Here is a 20,345-nt window from a genome sequence, read left to right as displayed (position 1 = left end):
TGGTTTTGAAAATTGTAAAAGTAAACTCGAAATAAAAATGTTAAAATTTATAAACCATAACCTAACTTTATAAAGTGCTTTCTATCTTGAAATAAATATTCTTATATTCAAATCACATTTCTTTTATTAATTTCATTTCTATATATAATTTTGTCAAGATTCTTATGAAAGCATTTTTGTCTCTCAATCTCGCCGTTTCATTTACAATTGTATTCGATTTAAAAATTTTAGATTATTAAATACACAACGGAATAAATTAAAAATCAAAAACTCAACATAACCAACACCAAAACTTATTGGATTTGCATCGGCGACGTGACGTCACTGGAGAGGCGCGTCGGCACACCGTTGTAAGTGTATCGTGGGCCCATAGTTGTTTGTAAATAAAATTGTATCATCGTTGAAATGCGATAAAGTTTGTATAATTGGTTTACTAGTTAAGCGGATTAGTGGAAACTACCAAAATTAGACTTCTAAAAAGATATGCTAAAACAAATGAAGGTGACCAACAAGATTTGTGTCAAAACCCAAACGACTATAAAATCATTTAATTTTGTTTTCCAATTATTCCTTTGTTTTTTATTTAATAAGAAACTTAAAACTTAGGTTTGATATTTAAAAAAAAATTTAAATGTATGAAACGTTGTTTCATTATGTTCTTGTTCAAATATTGTATTTTTTTACTTACTGATCCTCGACAACTTAAATGAGCTCCAGACAAAGTAAAATATCTAGTTCTCCACCTCCTAAACAATCGCCACTTTCCCTTCTTCTCTTTCAACTGCCCCTCTATAACCGGCCTTGTATCACCTCTCAAGAATCCAACTGCTTTCTCGGGATGTGCACATAAGAAGCAACCCCAGATCACTCCTCCTATTCCGGGAAAATCTAGTGTGTCCGATGGCGTAATATTTGGAGGACACACTTGAAAAACATCGAAGTAGCCCGAATGACGTAGTTCGTTAAGTATAGAGTCTTGGTCCTTGGTGCAAGGAAATGCGCTGGTCACCACGGTGAGAAATGTTTTATTTTCACATTTTAGGATATCCCAACAGTGTTTAAGTGACGCTACTTGAGCGTCTCGAGAACTTAAAGCGTGGGAATGACGAGCCTGCAAAAATTGAAAAGCTTTTAACATCTTTTATACATATTAACCATAACTATATCTGATATTTTTACAAAATAATACATTATTTACTGAAAACATACGGAAGATATTTGATCAGGATTCAAATTTTCCTGCAGACATTTTTGTTTATAGAAAACAACATTTTTTCCTCTTTCTTAGAATAAAATAAAGGGTATATGAAGAATAAACATTTAAATATCTCTCTATTAATATCTCAAAAATTAAATGTACCGCATGGTATTAGTGGACCACATATGTATCTATGAATATACCGATATAAATTATTTTTTCTGGGGATATGTCGGCAGAATAATTTTTTATATAATTATGTTAAAAATATAATTAAAAAATGTAATGAGATATAAAACTAATTATAACAATAAATTACACCTACTTGTAATGATATAAACATCAGGTGTATCCAAATCCTTGGATTCCTAGTTCTCATAGTAAAATAAGTCTTCGAGTACAGGCAGTGCTGTCCTCTAGCTTGACAAGCGAAATGTAACTTAGCAGACTTCTTCTGTCTCTTCTCTTCTATGGTACATTTAGCAGGAGATGGTATTCTTATCGACACTTTCTCCATGTAGCTTTTAATTTTGTCCAGATGTTTCTCACAGAAGTGCTGGATCGTGTCTCTCATTGGATAAGGTTCGAAGACGCTCATACGTTGATTGGCCACTGAGTTTTGATTTATTAGAGTGACACTGGTATTGTTGCGACGTGATATTACCGTAGTGGGTCCACTGACATTAACATTGCCTAAAAATAAAAAGTTATTATTATTAATAAAATTAAAAAGACAGTCAAGATTTCATTTCACGTACAAATCGTCTATGTATCTGTTGATACGTATTTCGCTTTAATAAAGCTGATCAGAACAGTTATTCATAGGCGTTCTCAACGTGAAAATTAATCTTTTCTGTCTTTGGGAAGCAACGATAAAATGGCTTCGAAACGGACGCAATAGCGACATCTGATATTAAATTCGTAAAATAGTTTCGAAACACAATTCAGATAACTGCCTTAATCTGGAGCCTTCTAAAAATTGCAAGACATAGCCAGACGTTGATAAAGACGTTGATATTATTATTAATATACAATTCATTGTAGTTGATGTGTTTTCATAGTTCTTCTTTTCGTAGTCTTCAGACGGCTCTCACTTCCTCAAAGTCGATTAGTGCTATTGATCCCTATAGTCTAAGGTCCCACTGCAGGACCACTACGTTCATAACGTAGTTAATAAAACTCACATTTTTAAAAACGTTTAAAATTAGGACGCAAATATTTTTAAGTAAATTAATAGTAATTAATTTAACAAAAATTTTATTCTGTTCATTTATCTTTTAAATAAAATAAGCTGCTCATGATGTATATGCATGTTTTTTATATCAAATTAAAGCTATTTTTTTCTTACTATTGTTACCATAAATGTGAGTTATACCGGGTCGTCGCTTATACTTGCTATTGGAATTTTCGAGATGAGGATCGAATAATATCGTTCCGTCCCGATCGAAGGTTAAAGGCCTGCCGAAATTTCTAGATAAACAATCAGGTATAAAACGGACGATTTGAGATTTAAAAAGAGTGTCGAAAACAAGTGTCGATTAATAAATTGTTCGCGCGGCTATTTAAATTGTAACCGGTGTGAATGTTTTAAATAAATTATATAAGTGTAAATAAATTAATATTTAAGTCTTTTCTATGTAGATTAAATAAATAAATGTATGTAAATAAACTAAGTGTTAGAACATTTTTTATAATAAATAAAGATAATAAATTAGATTTATAATAATAGTTCAATATGATGATATAAGGTTGCCTGAGAAAAAATGGTGGCAAATTATAATTGCCAGCTGTTAAAAACACGAGGTATCGAAGATAAAGTAAAAGACAGCTAGAGTGCAACGCTACTGGTTTGAAGTGAGAGTTGTGTGAGTTTTTAAAGCATACGTCGATAGATATATAATAATATATATATTATCACTTGTCAAACCAGTGTCGATGCGCGTTAACTCTATTTTACTTTATTTTTGATACCTCGAGTTAATTATCAACATTTATCCAATTAAATTTAAATATTATTCGAACACTTACCTGAAATTGCAACATTATTGGAAATGACATGTTCAGTAGCTGGCATCGGTGGTGGCGTATGTACAATACTGTTTCCAATTGGAATAGTTTGGGCTATCGAACTACCTATGCCACTGGTTACTACAGATACCTGTCCGCTGGAGATCGGCCCCGTAAAACCAGAACTGACAACCACTGCATTCGTGGAATGAAGAGATGGCGAAGTCAAGACTATGGGGGCATTTGAGACCTACAATTGTTTATATTTTTTAAACATTTCACTTCATTAATTAAAGCATAAATATCTAATACGTAATTCAAAAAATAATAATAAATGTGGCTTAAAGGCGTATAAAAAACACAAAAGAAGATTCATTTCAATCAACAAGCAGAGGAAATCCTAAAAGCGTGTTAAATTGCGAAAAAGTATGGAGATTGATACACAGGAATAATAATAAAAATTCTTGCAACATGTTCTGCCCATTTTCGTATTATTTCGAATAATAGCATATTTGTGGTCTATTCTGCTTTCTAATAGTGCTTTTTAAATAGCGACTGTTTCGACCATGCCAAATGGTTTGGGGTACTCAACAAAAATAAAAACCAGGGGTCTATTATATTCGATAGGCTTTTCGACTAAAGTTTTAAGGCACTGCAGATATTTGCGTTTTGTCGAAGTCTTTGTTTTTGATGTGTTTCATGTTCGTTTATCGTGACAGTGGTCTTGCGGTTACTCCCCTATAAGAATTGTTGCATTTACCGGGTATTTTATAGATGCAGTTTTTTGATCTCTCCTGTGTGTTGTTGTCATCTTTAAATCACGCCTTGTGAGCGTTTCTGGATTGATTATGGTGTTTTGTTATCTCCTTTCTTCAATCTTGTGAAATTCCTTGTTTACAAATGACAACGGATAATCTTTTTTTGTTAAAAACTTTGTTAGCATATTTTTTTTCTTCCTGATATTCGTGTAATTTAAATATCTGTTGATGTGGGTTGATTTTCTGCAAACTTTGGTTGCATATTCTGTATCCTCTTTTGTGATTAACTTATAATCTATGACTTTGAACTATATTATAATCTTTGACTAACTATTAAAATAATCTTTTTTTGAAGACGATTTCCCTAGTGGAAATCGAAACTTAAACATAATATTTAACAATGCCCAAATACTTGTAGTGATTAACAATAGGTATAAAACAGTCACCAAACACGATTTTCTCAGGTAAAATTAGTATTATGAAACACAAAACAGATGATTTTCCTGCCTGGAGCTATACTAAAATTTAAGCAGATCAATCAATGCTTTATACAGTACACTATATATAGTACTTTTCCACACCTCCCATATGACTTATGCGTCATATATATACAAATATCATCAACGTATTGTATACCTTTACTCTTGACATCGAACATCGAGCACCTTAAAATGGAACCCTGTGGTAAACCGTTTTTGACAATTGTAAATATTTTATCACTTACCTGACTTGTGTGATTTCCAATAAAAGCCAGAGGACCTTGGCTCAAAGGCCTCTGTATTCTAGGAGGTGAAATAGTGGTGACAGTCACCCCACCACTAGATACTCTGACATTAGGTCCAGTCCACTTACTAACACCAGTCACTGTAACGTTGTTTGAGAGTGGTGGGACGGGTGTTGCGTTGATATGTTGAGAAGAACTCAAACCAGTCATACTTTTATGAAGGCCGCCCACTGAACCTAAAATAGAATGATCAAAGTTTTTAAAACAACAAAAAGTTTGTGCATTAGATAGAAATAAAAGTAGTAAGGAATGGTTGGTATAACCACAAGACCACAACCTACTACAAAATATTCTACGCGTCCAACAGTGTGTTAGATACTTTCAAATTTATGTACGAGTACCTACACCTAAAAAATGAGTCTAGAACTGATGTTAGTAATATAATTTGATAAAGTATATTTACCTCCAGCTATATTAAGTTTTGTCATACTCCTGTGTGTATTAATACTAGGAGCCGTATGTAATCTTCCCGTACTTCTGGAGTCACCTAATTTCGCTCTACGCGTATATCCGGCGTTAGGTGTCGGGGTCGTCGTATGAACTCCTCCAACTTTCACGATCGTCACTCCTCCGGATGTCACTTGGCTCTGAGTTGTGGGTGTTGAACCCTGACTAATTTGATTTGTGCTAAAAACAAGAAAAAAGGATTGTCAAGTATTCTTTATTAAACCTATGGGTAATATAGACCCAAATTGCATAAAGAAGTTCCTATTTTTTTTAGGAAATTAGTACCGTAACACTCTCATAGGAAGTAATTTAAGTAAAACTACTGCTATGTTACATGTTAATATTGTTGTGACTGTAACAGTCCTATAATATATCGAAAATTCTATCAATGGTTTATTCGCGATATTTTCATGGAATTTTGTTTTGAAAGCACTGACTCGCCATTCATGACTTGGCTGGTGATATCTAGAACATCTGTTCCTATTTAAAAACAGCTGCGGCGTCACTTTGAGGAAGACAGTTTACATGCGATAAGCGAAGTGTTTATCTTGTAAAGGCGGGTACACATTTGCGAGCAGAACTGTTCGCGAACCGTTTGTGAACGCTATATTCGTTAATGTGTACGGCAGAAAAAACCGCTTGTGTACTGTTTCATCGTGACTCGTCGCGAACCAAATTGTTGCGGTTTATTTCACGACTTCAAAGGAAGCTCGGCTTTCAGTTTGGACGGCGCTTACTAGACGCAGCGAACATTTTTATTGTGTCATCAAATCGACATTGTGTGAATGACGTGTTCCTTCCTAGAGAGACGTGAGAAAACAGTAAACTGATTATTGTCATGGACGTATAAATAAAGATAAAATCTTTATTTATACGTCGATGATTACTGTACATAATTTTATTTTTGTTAAACAAGCAAAAACAGGAACATAAATCAGTACCCAAATTATAAATAAAATGAATCATTTCGCACATGTGTGTTCGTTGTTGGTTTGTCGCTTTCCATGGATCGAGATAAGTATGCGATTAGTACGTTGTAGAATATTTTTCAAGGATCTGTACGCGTACTGTACGTATACCGTTCGGCTCGCATATGTGTATCCACCTTAAAGTGATACACGATAATTATTAATTGACACTTTTGTTATGTATATAGTGAGTTATTTGTTTTTATTTGTATTTGAGTGTTTAAATAAAATTAGTTTAACTATGAATACGTGTATTTCACTTAATCCTTGAACTCACAGAAAAACGTAACAATACTAATATTCTACATTTTCCAATTCTAAACAGCTATTTATCTATTGTATTAATTGGAAATAAAACACAATTTTAATTAAAAATGTGTTACATTTAATGGTTTCGATTCCACCTTCAAAATAGTTTTAAAAAGACGAGATGGACATCGAAACAAAAATGTATTTTTAATTAAAATTTTGGTTTACTCCTAAAAAATATAGTATATAAAGTAGAAAAATCAGAAGAAAATAATTTCAGGACCATAAATTTCTATTTTCCTCTTCTCAGAGATTATCTAATTGTGGCTTTGTTTAACTAACTCACATAACGTAATATATTCAAAAATCGTACTCTTAATAATGATTCTAGTTCATAAAAATTTGTTCTTTTAAAAAAGTTCCGTACAATCAGATAAATTAACCACGCACAAAAATAATAAAATATTATTTAAAGCACTCACATTATGATAAAGTTACTGGCCTCTGAACGAAGCATGTGCTAAAGCCAAGAGAAAGAAACCGGTCATTGGCTTCTAAAGCCCTCCTGAAAACAGGTGGGTTCTCCAGATGTATGCGATAAAAAGTTGTTTTAGCCTCTTCAGAAAATACATTGACACAGGAGACTGGCCTCGGTATCGACATTGAGAAAGGAGTCCCAGTGGAAACCTATTAAAGATAAAGAAATCTTTCTATTTATCGAATAAATTAACGATACACTGACAAATCTTACCACATAGAATGCAGGGTTCATCACTGAACTTAAAAGAACTGAAATATTTACGTCACAATGTTTTCGAAGGAGACTAAGAACTGACTAACCGAAGAAAAGTTGTATTATTTCTTTTATAACTTCGGGCAAAGCTAATTGGAAAAAGTGGTGGTTTAACAATTTAACTTTTAATTATAGCTAAAGATAGATAAATCTTGAGAGATTATGGTTAGGATGGATTATGGTTAGGAAGTTTTTAGGGCAAGAACTGCAGGTGTTCGTGGGAAATAGGAATTCTTACATGTATTAAGATAAAAAATTAATTTCTTCGAGGGTTAACGTGAGAATACAGTTTCGTCATAAGTTTTAAAATTTACGAAAATTGAAACGTTACACATGCTTGTTGGTTTATTTAAGTGTATGTGTTTTTATATTTAAATGTATACTGTAGAATTTCTTTATTTGAAAAATATTAATGTTTACTGAAAATAAAAGTAGATATACTGAGTGAGTAAAAAAGGTAAACACTGACATAATATTTATTCGACTTTAATAATTTTCAGTATATAGTAAGTAAGTGCCCCTTACTAGTAAAATCATTAAATTTTCAGCTTGATTCGTCAACTTATTGCAGAAGCTGGTTCAATAATGTGTTGAGGATCACGATATACTTATTAACATGTTTGGCCATCGTTCTGATGAGTTGGTCTATATCCTGTTGAGGCATCTCATTTTAGTCTACTGCAGCTCTGTGAATAAGAGTTACTAAAATCATGTCCCAGAAATTTTCAATTGGAAATAGATCAGACGATCGTCGTGGTCGAGGTAAAGTGTTGGTGTGATGTTGATCCATGAACGCTAACGATTCTTTGGCAACATGAGGTCTGGCATTGTCTTGCTAAAAAATCGGGTTTTGTATGGTGTTTAAGTATAAAATAAGATGAGGTTCCACTACTTCTTGAATATAGCGTCGGGATGTCATCTCGGGCTAACACCTCGTACCATAACTCCCACGGTGTGGTGAACGTGCTACTCTCTGCCAAATTCCGGGTCGCGCCTTTAACCACGTTACCTTCTCACTCTTGCACCACCATCGTGCATCCCCAGACAGAAGCGGGATTCGTCACTAAAGACCACCTGATTCCATTACCGGTCCCATAGAATTCTTTCTCTAGAGCAAACGATTAGGCCGATATTCGGCTGTAAGAGGTAGTAACTCAATGTTAGCGATAAGAAAAAAGGCCAAACTGTCGTATTCAGCGATATACCGTAGGCATACCAACCACCCCTCTATGCTATTCAAACCACTGATTGGCGATGGCTCGAGTACTACTGAATCTGTCTTTTAGTATTAGTGGCGATCTTGTCGCTTCTCTTATTAACCAACTTCACGCAACCCGGCAATCCGATCCTTCTTAAAGACACTTAGCTAATACATCCGACGAATTCTACGCATTCACTCTAGGCATTTTAAGCAATCAAAAAACGGCTTATCAATCAGCTACAGTAAATTTAAAATTTAACAGACACCGCGAATTCACGAAAACTGAATGCTTCGTATCACCAAACAATTCACGCAACCACAACAAAAACTTAACAAATAAACCTGAAAATGTTATGACTTGTTATTCATGGCAAGATACGTCGACATCTAAAAAATTAATGAATTCTAATAAACATACATAGGAGCTTACATTTTTTGTCAATCAGTATATTTTGAATTTTACATAATATTGGAAAATTCATTAAATAGTGGTAGCGGGTAGAAACTTTTGTACGATCCCGGTATGAGATAGATCTACTTCAGGTATGCAACCCTGCCCACGCGAGCAATGACTATCCCCCAACCCGTGCCGGGGGAAGTCATGTCCCCACCCCAAGATCCCTACCAAAAACAAATAAATCCTCTCACATATCCATTCCCAAGAAGTAAACCTCACACGAAAGAAAAATCATTGGGGAAGGCAACGGGAAACCACCCCAATTAACTTTCCCTAGTATAATCACAATGGATCAAGTCAATATAGAAACGGTCCTTAGTCCCGGACACCCCTTAAGTGGGGAGAGGGTGCAAAGAATCCTCCGGTTGCCACAAATATTTAGATTTAAGCATGATAAGAAGATTGGTACATGGAATGTACGAAGTTTATTCCAGGCCGGAAAAGTAAATACGTAATTAAAGAAATGCGAAGACTCAACATTGATATACTTGGATGCAGTGAAGTTAGATGGCCCAATTCCACACAATATACTACTGTGGAGATACTACAACAAGAAACAAAAACGGAGTTGCTATAATAATAAATAAAGAAGTTAAAAAATGTGTACTAAGTTTTATAGGAATATCAGATAGAGTTGCAGTACTCAAAATTAATGCTAAACCAGTTAACGTGAATATTATTCAAGCATATGCTCCAACTTCTGAAAGCTCAGAGCAGGAAATAGAAATATTCTATGAACAATTGAAAGAATCCCTAAAACATACCAACAAACAAGAAGTAAATATCCTGCTAGGAGATTTTAACGCCAAATTAGGCAAAGGAGGTGTTGGCAATACTGTGCGACACTTTGGACTAGGAACGCGAAATGATAGAGGAGACCGCCTTGTTCAGTTCTGCCAGGAAACGGATAGTGCAATAATGAACACCTTTTTCCAATTACCACCTCGAAGACTCTACACCTGGAAATCTCCAGCTGAATGTCAAAAAAAATGATAAGAAACCAGATTGACTACATCATCATCAACAACGATTTCAGAATTCCGTAAAATCCGCAAAAACATATCCGGGAGCAGATGTTCCATCAGACCATAATCTTTTACTAGGACGTTTAAAACTCCACATGAAAAAAGTCCATAAAAGAAAAGCACAAAAACGTCCGGACATCCAGAAGTTGAAAGATAAAACCACAAGAGAAGAAGTCAAAGAGAAGATCAACAACAAAATAAACAGCATGGTGATCTCAGATATTAATCAAGAAAACATAAGTGTGGATGATATGTGAAATAAAATCAAAAATATCTGTAATTTAGTGGTAGATAATAAACTTAAACCAGAAAACAATATAAAGAAACATAAGAATGAGGAAAGGTACAAAGAAATAAACAAAATCATTAAGACAAAGATTAAAGAAGCAAAAGAATCATGGCTACAAGATCGATGCATAGAAATAGAATCACTAGAACAGAAGCATGACACTTTCAACCTACATAAAAAGATCAAAAACTTAATGGGAGGAAACGGATCACGAAGTCATAACTTAATACTAGACGAGCACAACAATCTGCTCTACGAAAATGAGAGAATACTTGAGAGATGGAGGCAATACATGGAAGAATTATTCAAGGAAAAGCAAGAGACAGAAGTCAGTGTTTTTGGATGTTCAGGACCAGAAATAACGCTCCGTGAAGTAACATATGCAATAAAAAGACCAAAAACCAACAAAGCACCTGGACCTGATAACATACAAGCTGAATTATTGAAACTATTTGAAAACAAAAACTCAAACTCCTAACGAGTCTACTGAACAAAATCTATGAAACTGCAGAATTTCCTACAGATTGGCTAGTTTCCACCTTCATCCCTCTCCCCAAAAAGGCAAATGCCACCAGATGCTCTGATTACAGAATTAAGCTTAATGAGCCCTGCACTCAAAATCCTTCTTTCTGTTATTCACTCTCGCATATATAGAAAACTTGAAGAAAACATTAGCAGTGTTCAGTTTGGGTTTAGAAGCGGACTGCAAACGCGAGAGGCCCTATTTTCCATACAAGTATCGATAAAAAGGACTGGAGACGTAAATTGCGAAGTCTACGCATGCTTTATAGACTTTGAAAAAGCATTTGACAAGGTGCAACATCAAAAATTATTTCAGATACTGAAAGAATCCAGTATTGACGACAAAGATTTACGCCTAATTAAAAATTTATACTTACAGCAAAGGGCAACTGTACGAGTAGACAACGAAACCTCACAAGAATTCACGATAAAACGGGGAGTACGTCAGGGCTACATTTTATCACCGACATTGTTCAATACTTACTCGGAAATGCTGTTCAGGGAAGCTATTGGAGGCTATAGGATGGTTTAAGAGGAGGTATAAAAATCAATGGTAAAATCATAAACAATTTAAGTTATGCGGATGATACGGTTTTGATTGCTGATAATGCGGAGTATCTGCAAACATTAATAGACCGTGTAGTGGAAGCCTGTGACAGATATGGCATGAAATTAAACTGTAAGAAAACCAGAATTCTTGTAGTAAGTAAAAACGACGTAGTACAGTAGCGAAAATAATCGACAAAATTACATACCTTGGATGCAGCCTAAATAAGGAATGGGACCACTCACAGGAAATAAGATGTAAAGAAAAGGCGAGAGCTGTCTTCAATCGTCTCAGGAAGATTTTATGTAATATGCACTTGAACATCGATATAAGAACACGAGTCTTGAGATGCTATGTATTTTCTACCCTTTTATATGGAGTCGAAGCCTGGACCTTGACGGAGGCAACATCCAAACGATTAAAAGCCTTCGAAATGTGGTGCTACCGCTGCATGCTCAGAATTTTATATATCCATCATGGTACAAACAACACCGTGATCCAACTTATGAATAAAAATCTGGAAATTATGCGTATCGTGAAACTCACAAAGATGATACTAAGGGCATGTGATGCGCAATGAGAAGTATCAACTAATTCAACTAATTTTACAAGGCATGATAGAAGGCAAAAGATCTCTAGGGCGCAGAAGGACATCGTGGTTGAAGAACATCAGACAGTGGGCATACCATACATCTATTTAGAGCAGCTGTCAATAAAGTTGTATGGACCAACGTGATTGCCAACATCCACAGAGGATTGGCACCAAAAGTAGAAGAAGATCAAATAGTAAATTAGCAGTAAATTTTATCAAATATTTAATATAAAATAGTATTGAATATTTAGTTGGGTCAAGATTGTGCATTATATAACTATCTCCTATTGTTTATATTGATTTATATATCTAAATGTCTGCTTCTTCTTTGTAGGCTGTGCTTGTTTTCAAGCGTTGGCTATCGTAGTATTAACAAGCTGATGAAATGTTTCTCGATCGGCAGCTAGATGAAACTATTCCTCGACCGTTCGACCTGTCAATTGTCTAATGTAACACAGCCAGGACAGTTGTTTTCTTCCGACCCAGCGTTTTCCTTCGATTTTGCCCTGAATGATCAACCGGAGTAAGCGATATTTAGGTCCTCTCATTATATGGCCGAAGTATTGGACCTTTCTCATTTTGATGATGTTGCCCAATTCTCGCTCTTTGTGCATGGACTCTAGCGCACGTTCTTTAGATATGTGTGCTGTCTTTGGGATTCTGAGCATGCGACGGTAATACCACAGCTCGAACGGTTCTAATTTATTAAGATTTTTTATTTTTGTTGTCCATATTTCACATCCATGGAACAAAGCGGACCAGACGTAGCACTTCAATACTCTTAGACGTGTGGTCAATGATAGACTTCTACTGCACAATACAGAACGCCAGTTAATAAAGCTTTTTTGTGCAAGTTCTATTCTGATCGAAATTTCCTCGTCACTTTCAACCCTGCAGCCAATCCAACTACCCATGTATCTAAAGTGTTCCACCCTTTCCAGGATTTTGTTATCTAATTAGAGTATTGAGTCTTCGATATTAATTTTCCCGACCACCATCCATTTTATTTTCTTTGCGTTGATTTTGTCCTTTTTACTGCATCACCATCCATTTTATTTTCTTTGCGTTGACTTTTTCAGTGTATATTTGTTGTTTACAGCGTTCAACAGAGTTTGAAGATCTTATAGGCTCTCTGCCATTATGGTGGTGTCATCTGCGTATCTGATATTAATAATTTCACCACCGATTTGAACACCTTCGCGACAATTATTTAACGCTATCTCAAAAACTGGTTCATTAAGCAACATCGGTGACATAACACATCCCTGTCTGACACTACGCTTAATAAAAACTTTCGCTGAAACCTCTTGATCCACCTTAATACAAGCTGTCTGATTGTAGTAAATATTTTTGAGCAATCTAATGTCATACGTTTCCAGACCAACTGAGTCCAAGCATTGAAAGAGTAGTGTATGTGGTTTTCTGTCAAAGGCTTTTTCAAATTCTATAAAACATACGTAAATATTTTTCCTAAACTCAATGCTGTTTTGTACGAGTATTCGAATGCAAAAAAGAGCCTCTAGAGTACCCATACAGTTTCCGAAACAAAACTGCTCATTTCTAAATGAAAAGTGCCACTATTATCCAATATGAGTAAGCCATAGGGTGACTTGAATAATATATTTTAAATTTAATTAACAAATCAGAATAAACGTAACTTCGTCAAGTAGATATGTGTCGTTATTCTCCCTTAACTACTTGAACATTGAAAATAACTTATATCTGCTCCCAAATCATGTTTTTCTTCCATCTACAATCATGTATTATTAACATTAGTTAATGACTTAAATGAAGAGAAACCCAAAGAAATGACATTCTTTTACCAACGATTCCGAAAAGAAGAGCTAAACATTAAAATACTGGACAAAACTTTAATATTCAGAACTACAATTTTGAGGTCGTATCACAGGAATATAATATCTTTCGTAAAAAATAGGTTGGTTAAAATCGACAGAATTCCTGTCAAAAACGAAGGAAAACTATCCTCCCAGACGAACCTCATTATTATTGCCAATGGGAAATAGGAGTAGAGTCAGGCCAGAACTGAAATTGAAGAATGGTGTTGACCATGAGACCAGATTGGTGCGATAAATTGGAAACTGTTAGCAATGGACCGAGGTACCGGTATCACCGATGATGGTGATCGCCAGAGAGAGAGTATTTACGTCATGAGGTCACGGTAAGAGACCTTTAATTAAGTAGTAGTTTATCTGAAATCTACAATCATAAATCTAAAATGTGCACTTATCTGATAATACTTTACCTGGTGTGATGTCTATGTCGAATTCCCAACAGGACCTTATCCGTAAACAGTACTGGATATGAGCTGCACAATAGAGTTGCCTCTCGCAATAGGATAGTTTGAGAACTTCTATCAGCCTTAGGTAAGTATTCAAGTACAAAATTTAAAGCGTCCTGTGCTCGATCCTTAAAACAAAATAGAAATTTACAGTATAAACCATTTTAAAATGTTATAATACATGACTTTAATATTTCTTCGGTGCACCCTCCATTACTAAAAGTCAGGTATAAGTGGTGCAATCTGTTCCCGTTCCATTCTGCTCTTAGTGGGCACAAAATGTGAACTCACAAAATGTGAATATTATTATCTTATCTTATTTGACCAGCAGTACCTTCTTGCTAGCAATATCTTCTTTTGAATTAAATTCAAACTTTGTTTTCATTTAAAGCTTTACTGGTGCTTTTCTATATTCTTAGAAAATATGATAGTTGGGCGCGCATCATCATCATCATCATCATCTTGGTGCTACAGCCCTTAGAGGGCCTCGACCTTCTCAAGCTTTCTACGCCATTCTATTCTGTCCCTCGCTTGCATTTTCCAGTTGCCGACTCCGATCTTCTCGGCATCTTGTGTTACCCCGTCCACCCACCTCAGCTTTGGTCTACCCCGTCTTCTCATTCCCACGGGTTGCGCTGTTAGAATCTTTTTTATCATGTTTGACTCAGGGGCCCGGGCTACATGTCCTGCCCACTGCAGGCGGTTTCGCTTAATTATAGTGGTAATATCTTTACCACCAAACGTATGCTTGTAGATATTCTGCAGTTCAAAGTTATATCTACGCCTCCATATTCCGTTCTCACAGACCGCTCCGAATATCTTGCGTAGCACCTTTCTTTCAAAAATGGATAGAGCGGATTCATCTGTTTTCGTTAGCGTCCATGTCTCTGATCCATATGTGAGAACGGGGACTATCAGTGTTCTATACAGCCTTATACGATTTTTTTGAAACAGACGTTTGTTAGCTAAGTACTTTGATAGACCATGATAACACCTGTTTGCAATTATTATTCGCCTTTTTATTTCCTCAGATGTGTTATTATTGGGGTTAACCGATGTCCCTAGATACATATATGAACTCTTTGACTGCTTCGAAGTTTTGGTCATTGATGTTTAAATTTGTGTCAACATTTCCAGCTCTTGTGTTTGTGTTAGTCGCCATGAATGAAGTTGGGCGCGTAACAGTTTGGAAAAAGCAATTATGTGAAAGTTATTTGGAGAAATTGATCTAAACATATCCATAATCAAAGGAATTTCATACCAACCCATCAATTTTATTTCAGGAATAATCATTAGACCATTGATTAAGTGTATCGACTTACAGATGTCACTGAAAAAACATTAGAAAACAAACAGTTTTCTTGATGCCAAACGGCATTCGACTGAGTATGGCATGCAAAACTTTTCCTAAATTGAGATCTTTTCCTCCTGTTTATTTATATGTGTAAAATGTACTTAAACCTCCACAAGTAAGTATTTTGAAACCAGTCTTATATATGATATAGATAATTAATATTCAATTAATATTGTGCAATACAACGGTCACGTTTACTAATATACGGTGGTTATGGCAGTGGTATAATCCATTGAAAGTTTAATTAGAAAAATCCAATCTACTCTCTCGAAAATTGCTATCTCGATAAAGCAATGGTGCATTAAGCTCAATGAATCTAAATCGACGTTTAATTTTACAAACAAGAAGATTATACAACAACCTGTCTATATTAATAAAACGTGAAGTCTGTCAAGTAAAATTTATTTATTGTTTGAATATAATTCTGAGTTATCACTCCATAACAAGCTTATTATATCAAAAAATAATACGTTTAATGTGAAATTATGGGGCCGTTCCAGTAAATTCAACGCTTTCAGAACAAAGTGCTTAAGTGTATACTGAATGTGCCTTGACATATGGGTAACAGTGACCTTCCAGCTTCATATGGTTAACATGTTCCACATCTTCTGATCAAATCATGAAGTAATACTTGACTTTCGACTGAAATCTATACAATTATCGATAGACCTTTATAGACTTTTTGTTTAATCTCCAGTATTTGGTTTTGTTTCATTCGTTTTACACGCACTTTCGTCTTAAACGCAAATTTTATATAATATCACCAAACTTGGAAAATCAGAGATATTCTAGTATTGATATCAGTATATTCACAGTTTTTCAATATTACAATCTAATATTAAAAAAAAACTATTCTAAATAAACTAATAAAAAAATAAACAAGAAACACCTACCTTGCTCAATTTTCCCACTGAACTTATAATCTGAGCTGCCGAACACACAGTTTGTGGATATTTTTGAGCAGAATGTTTGACAGCATTGATGTGGTCAACTAATAATCCCGGCATCCGTTCTGCCATATGTACAAATACTTCAAGAGTGGGACCTACAGTTACTGGACTGCTGAGATATTCGCACAGCTGTGGGACGCTTGCTTCTAATAACTGAAATATATTGTTCATTATTGATACAGAAATAAAATAAAAAAAGAAATTAATGGGTTACGTTAGGCTGGTCTGTTTGGTTGTTATATACTAATAAAATATTTCATCCACTCGTAACATTTTTTTACAAATCAGGCAGACAGTCAGGCGATATTAGTGATTCATAATGTAATATTATCTCGTTATTAAAAGATGGTTTAAAAAGCCGGACAATAGTAAGTCGGTATCTAATTATGAGAAAACACCAAGGTAAATAACGTGTTGCGATTTGGAAGGAATTATCAATATTAGTCTATCAATAACTGAACAAGATTTTGTCCACTGACAAAACACGAGAGATTCATCTAGGAAAACTCAAAAAGATCGAAAATATCTACCAGAACTATACAATAAAAGTAAAAATAGAAGAACTAACTGACCCAATTGAAACTATTGCGTTGTGTCGCTGGTGTCTCCCGACTAACTAGTTGTAGAGAATATTTTAAAAAATATAAAATTTTAACATTGGCGTGTCCATACATTTTTGAATTATGTGTTTTTATTTTTAATAACTTACATCAGTTTAAAACGAGTGGTGATATGCATAATTTAAATACTAGATATTGTAATAAAGTTTATATACCATTTTCAAAAGGTAACATTAAATTTAAATCGCCCAGAGTATACGGGCTACAGGTGTTTAATCATTTATCTACAGTTGTAAAGTCCACCAGTTCAATAAATGTATGTAAGAGGAATCTTAGGCAATTTTTATGTGAAAAAGTGTTTTATACAGTCGAAGAATTTCTTAGATCTTAGATATTAACTGTATTTCATTTAGCTTTTAAATTCATTTCATGTCTTGTTTAGTCTAGTTTGGTGTTTAGTTTTTAGCAATGTATATTTATGACTAATTCTATACAAACTATGTTTGTCAGAAAGAAAATAAAGAATTTAATTTAATTTAAACTGGCAATGGTATAAAACAGGAGGATTCTTTGAGTCCTCTATTTATCAACCTGATCATGGATGAAATAATAAAAAAAAGTAAAAACTAAAAAAGGATATCAAATGGGAGAAAAACAACTTAAAATAAGTTGCTATGTAGACGACGCAACGCTAATCTCTCGCAGAAATAGTACATGTTATATACCAATCGACGCGTCTTGAAAAGTCGAGTTTAAATATTTAGAAATCGTATATAAATACGCCAATTGCTTGTCGTCTTCCTCATAGGCTTGTATGGGCGCATATACTTGTAATATATTCACATTTATTGTTGTTGTCTATCTCAGAATGCGACTAAGTTTTTTAAATCTTTGTCCTTCGTCACAATTACTGCTACAGCGTTTCTGTGTTTTGGATTGTCATCTTCTGCATGACCTACTCTCCTTCATATTGATCTTATTATGCTGAACGTACATATATATATATATATATATATATATATATATATATATATATATATATATATATATATATATATATATATATATATATATAACAAGCGAGTCTTCTACAGCTGGCGCCGCTTCTCGCATCCTAATTTCCAGCGTTTTCTGTCGAAGCAATCTTCAGTTGTTAAATCTCTGGCGGTCATTGCATCGTCGACATCGTCTCTCCAGGATCGTCTTGGTCTACCTCGTTTTCTTCTAGTTGGCGGAGTCCATTCTTCTATTTTTTTTGGCCATCTATTTTCAGGCATTCTCTGAAGGTGTCCATACCAGTTAAGTCTTTTGGCTTCGATTGTGTCTATTATGTCTAGATCGATTTCCATTTCTCTCCGAATATCTTCGTTTCTCACCCTATCAAGTCTAGTGAGCTGGCAACATCGTCTCCAGTAGTTCATTTCCATGGCCTTAATTTTTGATTTGTTTCTTTGGTTTATTTCCCAGAGTTCGGCGCCGTACAGCCCAATACTTTCTATTATTGTTTTATAGATTCTTCTTTTATTTTCTTTTGTTATTTTTTTATTCCATAATAGTCCGTGTAGCTGTCTGGTAGCTGATCTTGCTTGGCCAATCCTGGAGTGTATTTCTTCGCTACTTCCTGATTTTGATGTTATTTGGACTCCCAAGTATTTGAAATTGTCTGTTGGTTTTATAGTTATATATAATATAGTAGCTATAGCTATATAACTACGTACATATATTAAATGCATATTATGTATGGGTACAAATGGTGAAAATAAAATGATTTTCAATTCTACTACTAGGACACGCACAGTCGTCCTATAGGAGAATATAGGACAACCCAAGTAAGAAAAAGTTGTTTTTGAATCAAATAAATATGAGGTTAGTGCTTTTTCACGCAATCATGTTTATCAAATATCTAATTATTCATTTATTAATCAGTATAATCGAATTTTTGTGTTCTATGCCTTTGAAATTAAATTATGTTGATTAGTATGGAAAAACAGAAACCTTGACATGAGTCATCCTATTGTACCTATCAGACTTTATGGTAAATAGTAATGATGTTTATTCTAATATATTTGTCGAAGGAATGTACCTACATAGATAAGATTGTATATATGCATATCAATAGGTAATACTAAATCAAAACAATAAAAATATAATTTTTGTTGAAAACATGGTTTTGGTCTTTGTAGTCCAAGCGGTATCTGCTCTAAAACACTCTCTTTTAGGTAAATCGTGTATGATCTTTTTTTTTGCTTTAATCACTTCGAAATGATTATTTTAATATGCGTACAATTCAAAAAGTGAGCTATTTTTTTTATTAAACAGTTTATGAAAAAATTAGAAAAATTCAATTTTATTTCTCCTTTTCGATGCTATATCTCGACAGCTATGCATTTCAGACAAAAATTGTAAAGTCAAAAGTTTTGCAATTAAATTTCGTACAAGGTAGAATTAATTGCAAATTAAAAATAATTATTATTGTAAAATTAGCAAAAAAAACATTAAAAAAGGGTCAAAAATCGATGTTTTTTTCAATAATCCGATGCGATCACCCTGATATTAGCTGCACCTCAGAAAGAATTAGAACAGATAATATAGAAACTCAACAACGTAAGTCTTCTTCTAACTTCTTCCACATATTCTGAACTTGAGTGCTGTTTATCCAGTTGCTTGTTATCCTCTTTATATCCTCTATCCGTCTGGTTGATGGTTTACCTCTACTTCTGTTATCCTCTCTGGGTCTCCAGATATTATTAGTCTTTTCGTCCAGTGGTTGTTGGCCATTCGGGACATGTGACCTGCCCATTTCCATATCGGCGTTCGGTATTCTGTCTTTCCTGGCGACTCTCAGCATCGCACTCTCCATTCCCCTCTGGCCACTCTCAGTTTGTTAATTAAACGTTTTGTCCAGGTCATGATAATTGATCAAGTTAGATCAAGCAGAAGTTACAAACGTAGCGGAATACGAAGTAGCGGAAAGTTCAACTAACTAGGATCGATAATAACAAATAATGGCGGGTGTGAAGAAGAAATAAAACGACGAATAACAATGCTTAGGTCAGCTAGCCTCTGGGTCTCCAGATATTATTAGTCTTTTCGTCCAGTGGTTGTTAACCATTCGGGACATGTGACCTGCCCATTTCCATATCGGCGTTCGGTATTCTGTCTTTCCTGGCGACTCTCAGCATCGCACTCTCCATTCCCTTCTGGCCACCCTCAGTTTGTTAATTAAACGTTTTGTCCAGGTTATGATAATTGATCGAGTTAGATCAAGCAGAAGTTACAAACGTAGCGGAATACGAAGTAGTGGAAAGTTCAACTAACTAGGATCGATAATAACAAATAATGGCG

General features: G+C 34.6%; 1 protein-coding gene across 3 annotated transcripts in view; it reads right to left on the bottom strand.

Moving 5' to 3' along the window:
* melt (ventricular zone expressed PH domain-containing protein melted) overlaps window positions 1-20,345 on the bottom strand; it is a 56,145-nt gene that overhangs the window by 12,908 nt on the left and 22,892 nt on the right. For all 3 annotated transcript variants that reach the window (XR_011950365.1, XM_072526826.1, XM_072526827.1), the window contains exons 5-11: window positions 16,384-16,593; window positions 14,101-14,264; window positions 5,151-5,374; window positions 4,688-4,923; window positions 3,227-3,455; window positions 1,524-1,891; window positions 689-1,111 (exon numbers count right to left, since the gene is read on the bottom strand). Coding sequence is in view for 2 of the 3 variants with exons in the window: in XM_072526826.1 (XP_072382927.1) it covers window positions 689-1,111; window positions 1,524-1,891; window positions 3,227-3,455; window positions 4,688-4,923; window positions 5,151-5,374; window positions 14,101-14,264; window positions 16,384-16,593 (1,854 nt within the window). In the remaining variant the exon portion in view is untranslated. The remainder of the gene's footprint in view (window positions 1-688; window positions 1,112-1,523; window positions 1,892-3,226; window positions 3,456-4,687; window positions 4,924-5,150; window positions 5,375-14,100; window positions 14,265-16,383; window positions 16,594-20,345) is intronic.

This window comes from Diabrotica undecimpunctata, chromosome 3 (genome assembly GCF_040954645.1).
Source record: "Diabrotica undecimpunctata isolate CICGRU chromosome 3, icDiaUnde3, whole genome shotgun sequence".
Lineage (NCBI taxonomy): Eukaryota > Metazoa > Arthropoda > Insecta > Coleoptera > Chrysomelidae > Diabrotica > Diabrotica undecimpunctata.
Note: the sequence above shows the minus strand (reverse complement) of the source record. Positions and strands in the feature narration are given on the sequence as shown.